Consider the following 12,376-nt stretch of genomic DNA (forward strand, 5'->3'; position numbering starts at 1 on the left):
GCTGGCTAGCCAGATTAGCAGATTTAGACAAGCTCTGTTTAAGCCAAAGATCCTTCCACAGTATTTAAGGGAGATACTTGACACTGATCTTTGGCCGCCACACACAAGTACCTACACATGCATGCAAACTCACACATACACTTAGGTCCTCATACATAAAAACTTTAGGGCCTGGATACTTACAATGGATAAAATATGAAAGAAAAAAAAAACCGCAGTAACTTTCAGGTAAGGAAACATGGCAGATGCCGTGTCCACAGGGAGACTACAGTCCTGTCCCTGGTAATGGCCCGCTGGCCCTCATTATGGAGTCCTACAACACACATAAAGCGGACCTAAGTAGTTCCTTACCCAAAATGAAGGAACTCACAGTCAGCTGTGAGAAAAGCCAGATAAGCCAGGAGAAGTTACTGTTGTTCGTGTTCTGTCACAACCCAAGGTCATGAGAACCTGGGAAGGCCTGGGAGCCCAGAGCCGAGAAGGGAAGCAGCTGGGTGTCTGATCCTGCGGCAGAAGGGCAGGGGCAGGCATGACAGGTGCCTTCCGTCGGCTGAGGAGGGCAGACAGGAGCAACCGGCCCTATATACTTTTAAACTGCATCTTGTTGACTTATTTGCTTGGAGGTGGGATTGCTATGGCCCTGGTCAGGAGTCTGCTCAGGGATGCAAGGCGGGTCATCGTGCTTGGCAGCAAGCACCTCTCTCCCGCTGAGCCACCTGCCCCACCACTGCTCTCTCAGTAACTCCTCTGTACCTGTGCATACCCTTCACTCCCTGCACTCAGGAGACAGAGGCAGGCAGATCTCTGAATCTGGAGCCAGCCTGGTCTACAGCCAGCCAGGGCTATACTGGAAAACACTGTCTCTAACAACCAAAATACATTAACAACCCTACTGTGATCTTAAAGCTGACAAGGCAGCTCAGTGGTAGAGCCCTGGGAGCAGCCCCTGGGCTGTGAGGCACTTGCCCACAATCCCAGCACGCAGGCGGCAGGGCAGGAGGATCAGGAGTCCAGAAGAGATGGAGAACGATCCTGTCAAAAAAAAAAAAAAAAACCCAGGCAAACCAGGCTTGTGGGCGCACGAAGCCCTGGGTTCCCTCGCTAGTACCACGTGAAACAGGAGTTGTGGTCCACGCCCTCATCTTAGCACTCAGATGGTAGAGGCAGGAGGGTCAGAAGTTTGAGGCCAGCCTGGATTACATGAAACCTTCAACTTTTTAGAAATCCAGGCATGATCGTGGTGGAACAGGCCTGCAATACCAGTACTTGAGGCTGAAGCAATTTGTCGTAGAGAAAAAAAAAGCATCTAGGCCTGGTGCCATCTGTAACCTCAGCACACGGCAGGAAGTACAGAGGCACAAACCCCTCAGCTCTGCATTTAACTTAGTTTGACATTAGCAATGTGATATGAGATCTCAAGAAAACTTCAATAGAAAAAAAAATTTAAGACTCAGCTTTCACCCCATGCCAGGGCAAACCCCATGTAGGCCCTTCCCAAGAAAACATCTCATACCCAACTCCTGACAGCCTATGCAAGACGGTGTCCCTTGGCAGTGCCATCAAGGCAAAGGAGACAGAAGCCAGGCTTCCTTCCGCTTGGTTGAGTGGGAAGTCAGCATTGCAAACGATGGCCCAGGGGACCTAACCACAGGAAGGCTGAGCAGAGCAGGGGTCCGGACGTCACAGGCGCCGGTCTGGACTTGGCTTCACTGAGTAGCCACAGGGATCTCAGCAAACTTGAAGTCCCTCTCAGCACAGTGGCACACCGAGTGCCAGCACTCAGAGTGGACGCTGCTGGGGACGGGCATGCTAGGCCAGAGAGCGGCAGCTCTCCATCTGTGAGTCACCACACTCTGAGGTCAAACAACCCTTTCTCAGGGGTCACATATCAGATATTTATACTACAATTCTTAACAGTAACAAAAAATTACAATTATGAAGTAGCAACAAAAGTCATCTTATGGTTGGGTCATCTTAAGAAGACTGAGAACAACTACTCTAAAAAAAACCTCATCTATCAGTACAAAAGACAGAAGCTTCTGGGCCAGGACAGAGTGTCTGAGGCCACCTCTGGGGCTTTCTATGGGGATGGCCTGTCTGTGCCAGGGTGTGTCTCTCAGCAAGCAGCATCACACTAGGACAATGGCTGCCTGCTCTACAGTTATGAGGGTCTGGAAAATGTGTTAGGAGCAGTCCCTGGCGTGCCTCCTTCTTCACTAGGGAGTGGATGTTTCCAGACAGCCTTGCTGGCCTCACCTCCACACCGGTGGATCAGTCAGACTCTACCTCAGCTTCTCCACGGGGAAAGACTGCAGAGGACCCAGAGATAGTGACACTGCCTGTAATCCCAGCATTAAGGATGCTAAGGCCAGGGCCTTTCAAGTTTGAATCCAGCCGGAGCTGTATAGCAAAACTCTGTATCAAAAATAAAATAAATACACGAATCGCAGAGGCTAGGGAGATCATCTCCAGAGATAAAACACTTGCTGAACCAGGAAAACCTGAGCATGACACATGTGCCTGTAATCCTACTTCCAGACGAGAAGAGGGCACAGGCACGAGACCAGGTTCTGAGGGAGATCCTATCTCAAAAATCTGTAAATAAGGGTCTGGAGAGATGGCTCAGTAGCTAAGAACATGGGCTGCTCTTGCAGAGAAACAGTTCAATTCCCAGTAACCACAGGATGGATCACAACCATCTGTAACGCCAATTCCGGGGGATCCAAGGTCCTCTTCCTCGGGTACCAGACAAGCTCATGACACAGGAGCACTCATACACATAGAACATGTTTTTAAGTGAAAATAGTCCCTGGCCTCCGTCACTGTCCCTCCACACAAGTACACAGACACATGCCCCAATAGCAAGGGAACAACGATAATCACAGGACTGGGAACAGGCTGGCCATAAGCCAGCACGGGGCTTGCCTAGCACGCGGCATGCGAGTTCCCTGCTCAGCTCCACACAAACCAGGCACTGGGGACTTGTAATCCCAGCACTCAGGTGGCCACATGAAGACGCAGGGTTCAAGGTCATTCCCAGTTACGCGTGGAATTCAGGACCACAGTGCCACACATGAGGCACAGTCTTGAAGAGAGAAGGAGACAATGAGAGAGGGAGTGGCTGAGAACCCACGGCGGTGGAAGGGGAGGAAGCGGGTAGAGGAGGCACAGCAGTGAGGTGCCAGGGTCTGCAGGTTCTCAGGAGTCGTTGGTTTTGTTCTGCAACTGGAAGCTGAGCGGCTCTGAGCAGACAAGTGGCACACGGGACACAGGGACCAGAGGCAAGCCGTGGAGGGAGGCCAAAGGCACGTGTCCAACTCCAGCCGTGGGTGCCACCACCAGGGTGAGGGCCACATAGCCTTCCCCATTCCCATCCCACTCTACAAGGAAGGATCCTTCCATGACATGCATTCGGAGTCCTGGGACAATGATGTCTGTCACCAACAGGTCCACACAGAAGCCACCGAACACTTCACAGCACACAGGCACGGAGCACAGGGGCAGCAAATCATTCCTTTGCTTCACCTCAGCAGGAAGACAGTGGTCTCCTCCAAGAGGCTCTCCAGGCCTGCCACTCCAGCCTCCTACACACAGGCACCTGGAAAGCCTTCCATGAAGCCTCCCCAAAGGCTCCACAGACAGAGCTCTAATACAACTCTTGGCACCTGGGACATTTTCTGAGGACTACTCCAGGCTCAGGAGGAAGACTCAAAACCTAAGGGGAATCTATAGGGAGGCAAAGCAAGCCTCAGGGTAAGGTCCTGAGAGAGGCTAAGAGGCTGGTTTCATAAACCCCACTAGAGGAATCTCTGCTAGGGAGAGGCAGCACACACAGGCCTCCGGGGCGGGGGTTGTGGCGGGTAAGGCCCATGACCAAGGCTGTAGACAACAGCCCAGACGGAGCTGCTTCTCAACAGCATGGCCACCTCGCCCCCTCCCCCCCAGCTCCTGCTCGCCTCACTCCTCTCAGGAAGCTCCACACTACAACTGGAAAGTAACATGCAAAGGTTTGTGGGAAGTGTGCAGGTCAGGAAGCCAGGTGTGGAGGGCTGGGGAGGGGTTCAGAGGTTAAGAGCTACTCTTCCAGAGGATCAGGATCAGGTTCAATTCCTAGCATCCATATGGCAGCTCACAACTTTCTATAACTCCTGTTCCAGGGGATCCAACACGCTCACACAGACCTACATGCAGTCAAATCAAAAATGCACATTAAAAATAAATCTCCCTCTCTCTCTCTCTCTCTCTCTCTCTCTCTCTCTCTCTCTCTCTCTCTCTCTCTCACACACACACACACACACACACACACACACACACACACACACACACATACACTAGCCGTGGGCTCAGTTTGGATCCCTAGAGCCCACATAAATGCTAGGTAGATTTCATAGCCCTCTTCTAATTCCAGCCTAGAAAGACCAGATAATGGATCGATGCCCAGAACAAACCGGCTAGCCAAACTAGCTGAATCAGTGAGCTCAGGGTTTGATTGAGAGGCCCTGTCTCAATGGATGCAGTGGGAGATACCGTTTGGTTTGCTTGGGTTTTGAGTCAGTCCAGGCTGGCCTCCACTTGTCTCAATAGAAGAGGCTCACCCTAACCTTCTCTCCTCCTCCCACCTCTCAGGTGCTGGGATGACAGCCAGCTTTTCTTCTTGTTTTTGTTTTGTTTTTTGTGTGTTTGCATCCTGAGACAAGATGACTCTGTACCCCAAGATAACCCTGAAATATGGTGAATCCTCCAGCCTCAGCCTCTCCAATGCTGGGATTACAGGAGTGAGCCCCACACTCAGCTTGGGAAACTAGCTGCCAGTATAAGCAGAGGGATCACAGTGGTCTACGGTGGAGACAAGGGGTCAGCCTAGAACAGCAGGCATCCTGCTCTGAGAGAGGCGGCCGTGGGACAGACTCCAGCGCTGGCCCACAGGAGGCTGATGGACAGGGTCTGTTACTAGGTCCCACTCTGCTCTGGTAACTAAAAACTGACAGGCACTGTCCCGAGCCCCATGTATCCCAGGCTATGCCAAACCTGCATCCGGCAATCAGCTAAGCAGGTGTGTGCAGGGCGCTCTTCCTGTTGTTCCTTCTGTGTGGATTCTGCTCTGTCCCACCAGTCTCCAGTTCAACCGAGGGGCACCCACGTGACAGTAGGTACTAAACCAACCTCTCACATCTGACTCCATGCTATCTATCTATCTCCAGACTTCTCAATCTTCCCGAATGTTCGTTCTTTCTTTATCTGCCTGCCCATTTTTCTTTTCTGTTTGGTTAGGTCCGGGTCCCTGTCAAGTCTCCAGCACCTGGTCCGTTAGGAGCAACTTAAGGCTTGACAGTGAAGACACACAGCTGACACCTCAAAGGAACCTGGCCTCCCTCTCCAGTCTGTTCCCCAGCCTGCAACTGAGAACAGTATAAAAGCAGCAACTGTCTCCCAAACACTGATGGCACTTTGCTGGTGGGCTGGTCAGTTGCCTGGCAGGTGGCAAGCCCTGGGTTCCAGCCCAGCAAGGAATAAACCAGAAAGATGGTGCACATCTGGAATAACAGCACACAAATACACAAAGGTCATCCTCAGCTGCTTAGGAAATTCTAGTTAGCCTGGGCTACATGAGACCCCATCTCAAAAGAAACAAGAGGAGGTATGAGGAAGACACTCAGCAGTCATGAGCACTTACTGCTCTTGCAGAGGACCAGGGTTCAAGTCCTGGGACCACGTGGCAATTCACAACTGTTTGCAACTCCAGTTCTGGAGGGTCCAACATCGGCTAGCCTTCAAGGGCATTGCACATGTGTAGTGCACATAAACTCATGGAAGTGCACACACACACACACACACACACACACACACACAGGAAAAAAGTAGATCTTAAAGAGAAACTACACGGAAGCAAAGTGGCCGCACCCACAGCTGGAGCAGGAGACTTCCCTGGTGCAGCATCAGGCTCGGGAGGCAAGGCGGGTCTCCACTCCTCAGAGAGAGGAGAGTGAGAGGCCTGTGAGGAGCTCATTACTGACTCTATTTCCTCCAAAAACATTGACACTTTAATAAGGGCCTAGCACTTGGGCCCGCCCCTGTAAATTAAGGTTCAGCAGATGCCCAAGTTTCTCCCAGCAACCAGGGAGCCTGCCATTTCAGCATTTGTATTCAAACCTGGCACAGCCTAGCCCAGCTGCAGCTCAGAGCAACTGCAGAGCAAGAGCAAGGGCTTCCCTTCAGCGCCGGCTCTTACCCCTCTGCAAATGCTCCATCCAGTCCAGGGTGGTGAGCAGGCCTGCCTTTGCAGCACTGCGGAAACAGGGGCAAGGAATCAGAAGCTTGGGGTCAGCCTGGGCTACATTTCAGAAACACCGTGTATTAAAAACAGAAGAAAAGCCAGATAGTGATGGCCAATCAAACCTTTAATCCTAGCACTAAGGAGGAGGCAGAGGAAGCCTGGTCTCTGTGAGTTCAAGGCCATCCTGATCTACACAGTTCCAGAACAGCCAGGTTACACAGAGAAACCCAGTGTCAAAACACAAAACCACCACCACCACCATCATTCCCCACGCCCCCCCACTCCCCTACCACCACTCCCCATCCCCCCCACCCTCTGGTGAAATGCTCACTGGATGAAGACACCTGCAGCCAAGCCTGATGACCTGAGTGGGCTCCATGGGACCCACAAAGGAGAGAAACAACTCCTGTGAGCTGTCCTCTGCCCTCTATACCACACGCAACCTCTGATATCCACATGCACATGAACACATGTCCAAATGCACCCATGCACACAGCCACCCATGCCTCCTGATCCTAGGAAAATGGGATCATGTTTGGACAGGTGAACCGCACAGAGAGAAAACTGACCGTGTGGAGCAGCTCACCCAAGTGTCCAGCTAGAGGTAGGGAGTGTGCCTGCAGGCCACATTCCCTGCCTTCCCTGCTCCCCAGGAGAGAAGGGGCCTGTACCATGCCCCACACCAATTCCTTTTAACCCTCCCCGCACAGCTCGGGCATCCCACAGCTCTGGCTTCCTGATGCGGGCCTCCACACTGGCTGTCCCCGTACCCTGGGATGCTCGCCCGACCTTCAGGATACCTTTCCCAACTCCTCCCAGCCTCTTCTCCTCTGATCCCTGTCCTCCCTTCCTCGTCTCATCACTCCACTCTGTTTCCCAGCGCTATTAGGACCACACCAGTGTCTAAGCAGGACGGTTATCTGGCTCAAGGCCATATCCCTAGGCACAAGGCAAAGTTGTGCTAAGCACTGGAAAACACTGTCCACTGAACACTCACTTGGCCTAAATCAGTTATTGCTATTAGACGCTCTCTCGCTCTGTCTCTCTTTCTCTCTCTCTCTCTCTCTCTCTCTCTCTCTCTCTCTCTCTCTCTCTCACACACACACACACACACACACACACTTATTTATTTATTTCCCAACAGAGCCCACCCAAGGCTGGCAATCTTCCTGCCTCAGCTGAGCCCTGGGCTCCTGGCCCAAGGCTGCATGCCCATGCCCCAGGTCTCCGCGTTACCGAAGTGGAACCTCCGTGCATGCTAAGTCCACACCGACTGAGCTACGGCCCTGAACTCCCTTTTTTTTTTTCTTTTCTTTTCTTTTCTTTTCTTTTCTTTCTTTCTTTCTTTCTTTTTTTTTTTTTCCAAGACAGGGTTTCTCTATATAGCCCTGGCTGTCCTGGAGCTCACTCTGTGGAACCAGGCTGGCCTCGAACTCAGAAATCTGCCTGCCTCTGCCTCCCAAGTGCTGGGGTTAAAGGCGACGTGCGCCACCACCGCCCAACTCCCTTTTTTTCTTTAAAAAAACAAAACAAAACAAAACAACTTTTCCCAAACATTTCATTTATTTGCCTCTTTGGGTTTGTGTTTCTGTGTGCATACACCACACAGAAATTGCTTCTCTGCTTCTACCACTGGATTTCAGAAACCAACCCGGGTCATCAGGCTTGGTGGCAATCCCTTTACCAACTGAGCCATCTAGCTAGCCTGCCAGAAAGCCATACAGAAGTGGAATGCAGCCTCTTGCCAAAGGCCTCAGTGAGATGCACAAGGGGACTCTATAAGGTAGCATGTCAAACACTCCAGGAATGGTGACCCCACTTCCTACTGACATTCGGATCGGGAAAGGAGGGACATCCACATCCACAGGAAGGAGTCTAGCCTCTGCTTCTCAGGCCTGAACCCCAACTTCCTGGGCTCCTGTCCAAATACGAGGTGGGGGGGGGGAGGAAAAACATCCCAGCTTTGCCAGCCCCTCAGCTAATAGCAGAGGCTAGGTAGGAGCCAAGCCCTCCTGAGAGCACAAGCTAGCTCACAAAGCTAGCTGGCCAGAGGTTTCAAGTGTTGACGCTCTAAAAGGGTAAAAGTGGCCCTGGGAAGAAGACCCAGTGAGTTACCCGTGAAGTCAGCTCACCCCAGGGCGAGGGTCTCAGTTTTACTTTTTAACCTCTGAGCCTTATCACACGACAGCAGACGTTATAGCCCTGCCCTGTACTGCCCAGCCTATATACAGTTCTGTCTTACAGAGAGAAACGTGGGGTCCGGCTGCCTCACCTACCATGCACAAAGTACCTGGCTCCATCCCCAGTGCTACACAAACCCAAACGAGGCAGTGCATACCTGCAACGCCGGAACTCAGAAGGTAAAGGCAGGAGATGAAGAGTTCTAGGTTATCCTCAGCTACATAGCCATTTTTTTGTTTTTTGAGGCAGGGTTTCTCTGTGTAGCCCTGGCTGTCCTGGAGCTCACTCTGTAGACCAGGCTGGCCTCGAACTCAGAAATCCACCTGCCTCTGCCTTCTAGAGTGCTGGGATCACAGGTGTGCACCACCACCGCCCGGCTACACAGCCATTTAGAAGTCAGCTCAAGATTCAGTCCTTAGCACTCAAGGGAAAAGCCAGGTATCATAATGCACACCTGTCATTCCTGTACTGTCCAGGCAGACATATCCCTGGGGCTTCCTGGCCAGTCAATCTAGACTAATTAACAAGCCCCAAAGTCCAGAGAGACCAGGACCCAAAGCCACAAAGCAGATGGCTCCTGAGGGACCGTGCCTAAGGCTGCCCTCTGACCTCCGAACAATCATATTCAGACACACACACACCACACAGGAAGCTGGGGCCTAGAATGTCCACTCAACCCCCTTGACTAAAGTCATAAGTCGACTACTGTAGACCCGTGTCTGGAGCCTCAGGCCTCCACCTTATTATCACTCTCTAGAACCTTCGGGGGAGTCTCAGGCTCTGTAGAAATCTGGACCTCAGGGCTAGCAATCTGCATGCAAGCCTCGGGAAGGGGCTGGGCCAACCGAGAGGTCCTAGAGTGCACTAGTGTTCTTAGAAAAATCTAAGGCAGCCCTGACAGGAAGCAGCCTGAGCTGTCCCTAGGTGCTGGGCTGGCCCAAGCCTTTGGCACACTCTCTCCTCTGCTCCTGGCTGGCAGCCAGATGCCCACTGCATGGACATTCAAGAACAGAAGAAGGGAACAGCAGAAGGGTCAGAGCACTCTTAGTTCTGACACTGTTTAGTAAAATTCATAGCAAGAAATAGAGACTGTGACTGAGTGGGCCCCTCTTAGCAAGGCCCTGCAGCCCAGGTACATTATGCATTCTAGAGTGAAAAGATCTGAATCCCAGACATAGTGGTGCACGCCTGGGACCCCAGCACTTGGAAAATGAAATCAAACAACTGCTACTACAATTCTGGGGCCAACCTATGCTACATAGTGAGTTCCAGGTCAGTCTGGACTACAATATGAGACTGTTTCAAAACAAACAAACAACAAATAAAAAAAAAAAAACAAAAACCGGAAACAAAACCAGGAATGGTGCTGTCTACCTTTAATCCCAGCACTCAGGAGGCAGAAGCAGGCGCATCCCCGTGTGTTCAGGGCCAGCCCGTCTACACTGTGAGACGCTATTTAAGAACTCATCGCTAGCCGGGTGTGGTGGCACTTGCCTTTAACCTCATCACTCGGGAGGTAGAAGCAACTCTCAGTTTGAGGCCAGCCTGGCCTACACTGGGGGTTTCAAGACAGCTGGGGCTCTGTGACACAGAGAAACTCCGTCTCAAAAAACCAAAATAAATAAATAAATGGATAAAAAAACAAACAGGGATATGTGTATATACATATACATAAAATTTTTATTTCAGTACCTAAAAGCCATAGGTCTCTTTGAGTAAGAAGCAATCAAAGAGAACATAACTATCAATACCTGTTATGGTTTGTGCTGGGAACTGACCCCAGGCTCTTATCCATGCCAGGCGAGGACTCTATGCCAGAGCTCCATCCACAGCCCTCTTAGGGCTTTTTTTGAGACAAGGACTAACAGTGAAGCCAGGTTGACCTCAACCTCAAGAAATCTGCCTCAGACTCCGGAGTTCCTAAGGTCACAGGGGCAGCTAATTCAACCTAAACAGACACTTCCAACAACCCAGTCCCCGCAGCATTGCATCAACTTTTAAGGTTTTTTTTTTTTTTTTTTGGAGACAGGGTCTCACTATGTAGCCCTGAGTGCCCTAGAACTCTCTATGTAGAGTGAGCTAGCCTCAAATTTAGAGATGCTCCCGCTTAGACTGGTAACAACGATAACAGAGGGGTATGTGTGTGTGTGTGTGTGTGTGTGTGTGTGTGTGTGTCCCAATGATCAGGTGAGGCAGAGAGAGGGAGAGAGGTGGGCCACTGGAGCTCTCCGGCCAGCCAGACTAGCTGATCAGTGAGCTTCATGCTCAGTGAGAGGCCATGTCCCTAAAACTTAAGATGGAAGGACAACGGATACAAGGGCTTGCTATATAAGCCTGAGGCCTGGAGTTTAATCCCCAGGACCCATATAAACTTGGAAGGACTTCACAAAGATTATGTCCTCTGACTTCCACAAGCGCCCTCTGGCACACACTTGGGCACACACTTGGACACACACACACACACACACACACACACACACACACACACACACACGATAGTGTCCAAGGCAAAGCAAATGTTATCACTGGGCACGCGCTGCAGCACCATAGGAGGAACACTTCCTGGAATGGAGAAGTGGTGCCTGAGAGGCAGGGGGAGGGGCCAGGAGTAGTCAACATCTCTCCTCCACTCACTTCCTGGATCCGAGAAACAGCTGCAAGTGGAATTTGCCCACTGGACAGATGGAACAAGCTGAGGCCCCCCAGAGCTATCTGGAGAGCATTCCAACTGCGAAGCTTTAGCTTAGATGCCATCTAGTAGGTTTGGGAATCCTGGGCCAATAAAGAATACTAAAGAATGTTTCTTCCCAAGTTCTCCAACTTCTGTCACTCAGGGAGGATGGACAACCAGGGTCCCTGGGTGGTAATGGAGAACTGACTAACGGATGGAGTCACTTGGAAGACAAGAGCCAGTCGGCCCAAGAGAACCAGATAACAAGAGGCTCCCGAAGTTCAGCAAGTCAGATGGCAGAGGCCAACTCAAGTAAATAAGGGGCACAGATGGGCATTTGCACACGAGAGGTCACCTTAGACTGCTGGCCAGACAACGGTGGACTTCAGAGTGGGTCTGGCAGATGGGACAACCAAATGGTGCCGGTCGGAAGCCTGTCCAAAACAGATAGCTAGCTAACCAGGCAAGAGAGAAGGCTACAGATAAATAACTGGTCAGAGAGACCCCAGGGGTCATCCCCCACGGATGGCTGAGTAGCAAGTGTTATCTTCAACAGCACACACACTAAGACTTCCAGGTAGCAGGAGAAAAGAGGAGTGAATCTCTCCCGGATCACAGGCAAAGCGATGTCAGAGTTGCCCAGCGATAGCCGGAACTAGATGCACCAAGAGGGGTCTGCATTGCCCGTCTTGCCCCAATCGCCACCCACTATCATCGACTAGCCCCAGACCTGGATCTGCATGTCCAGTCCCTGCGGAAAGGCACGGACACTCTTGCCCCAGACCTTACCCACTGCCACTGGTCCTGCGGCGTCCGCGAGCCGCAGTTCCGCCATTCCCCGCCCGCCCTCCGCGCCCTAGGCCGCCGCCCGCCCTCCCGGCCGGAGCCCCAGAACCGCCGCCGGCGCGCTCGCTCACCGGCCCACGAAGTTCTCGAGCACCGAACTCTTGCCGGCGCTCTGGCCGCCCACCACGGCGATCTGCGGCAGGTCCAAGTGGCAGCTCTGACCGATGGAGCTGAAGGCGTCCTGCAGCTTGTTAACCAGCGGGATGAGCTCTTCCATCCCGCGGTTGCCCATGGTGCCCGCCTCCGCCCGCGGATCCCCCGACTACGACTCTCGGTTACGATGCGTCTGTGGCCGTTGCTTCCTCTTGCTCTGCTCTGCCAGCCCGCCCGGGCTCCCCTTCGCCGCGACGCCCGCTCCCGGCTCGGCCTCACAGTCGCCGCCTCATCCGGTTCTCAGGCGACAC

The 12,376-nt window shown here is 52.3% G+C and overlaps 1 protein-coding gene across 10 annotated transcripts in view; it reads right to left on the minus strand.

Annotated features, from left to right (window-relative positions):
* The window catches only part of Dnm2 (dynamin 2), an 83,666-nt gene extending 71,290 nt beyond the window's left edge, over positions 1 to 12,376 (minus strand). For all 10 annotated transcript variants that reach the window (XM_052188913.1, XM_052188910.1, XM_052188911.1 and 7 more), the window contains exon 1: positions 12,044 to 12,376. In XM_052188913.1, coding sequence (XP_052044873.1) covers positions 12,044 to 12,204 — 161 coding nt within the window. In that variant the 5' untranslated portion in view covers positions 12,205 to 12,376. The remainder of the gene's footprint in view (positions 1 to 12,043) is intronic.

The sequence above is a fragment of the Apodemus sylvaticus genome, chromosome 7 (genome assembly GCF_947179515.1).
Source record: "Apodemus sylvaticus chromosome 7, mApoSyl1.1, whole genome shotgun sequence".
Taxonomy (NCBI): domain Eukaryota; kingdom Metazoa; phylum Chordata; class Mammalia; order Rodentia; family Muridae; genus Apodemus; species Apodemus sylvaticus.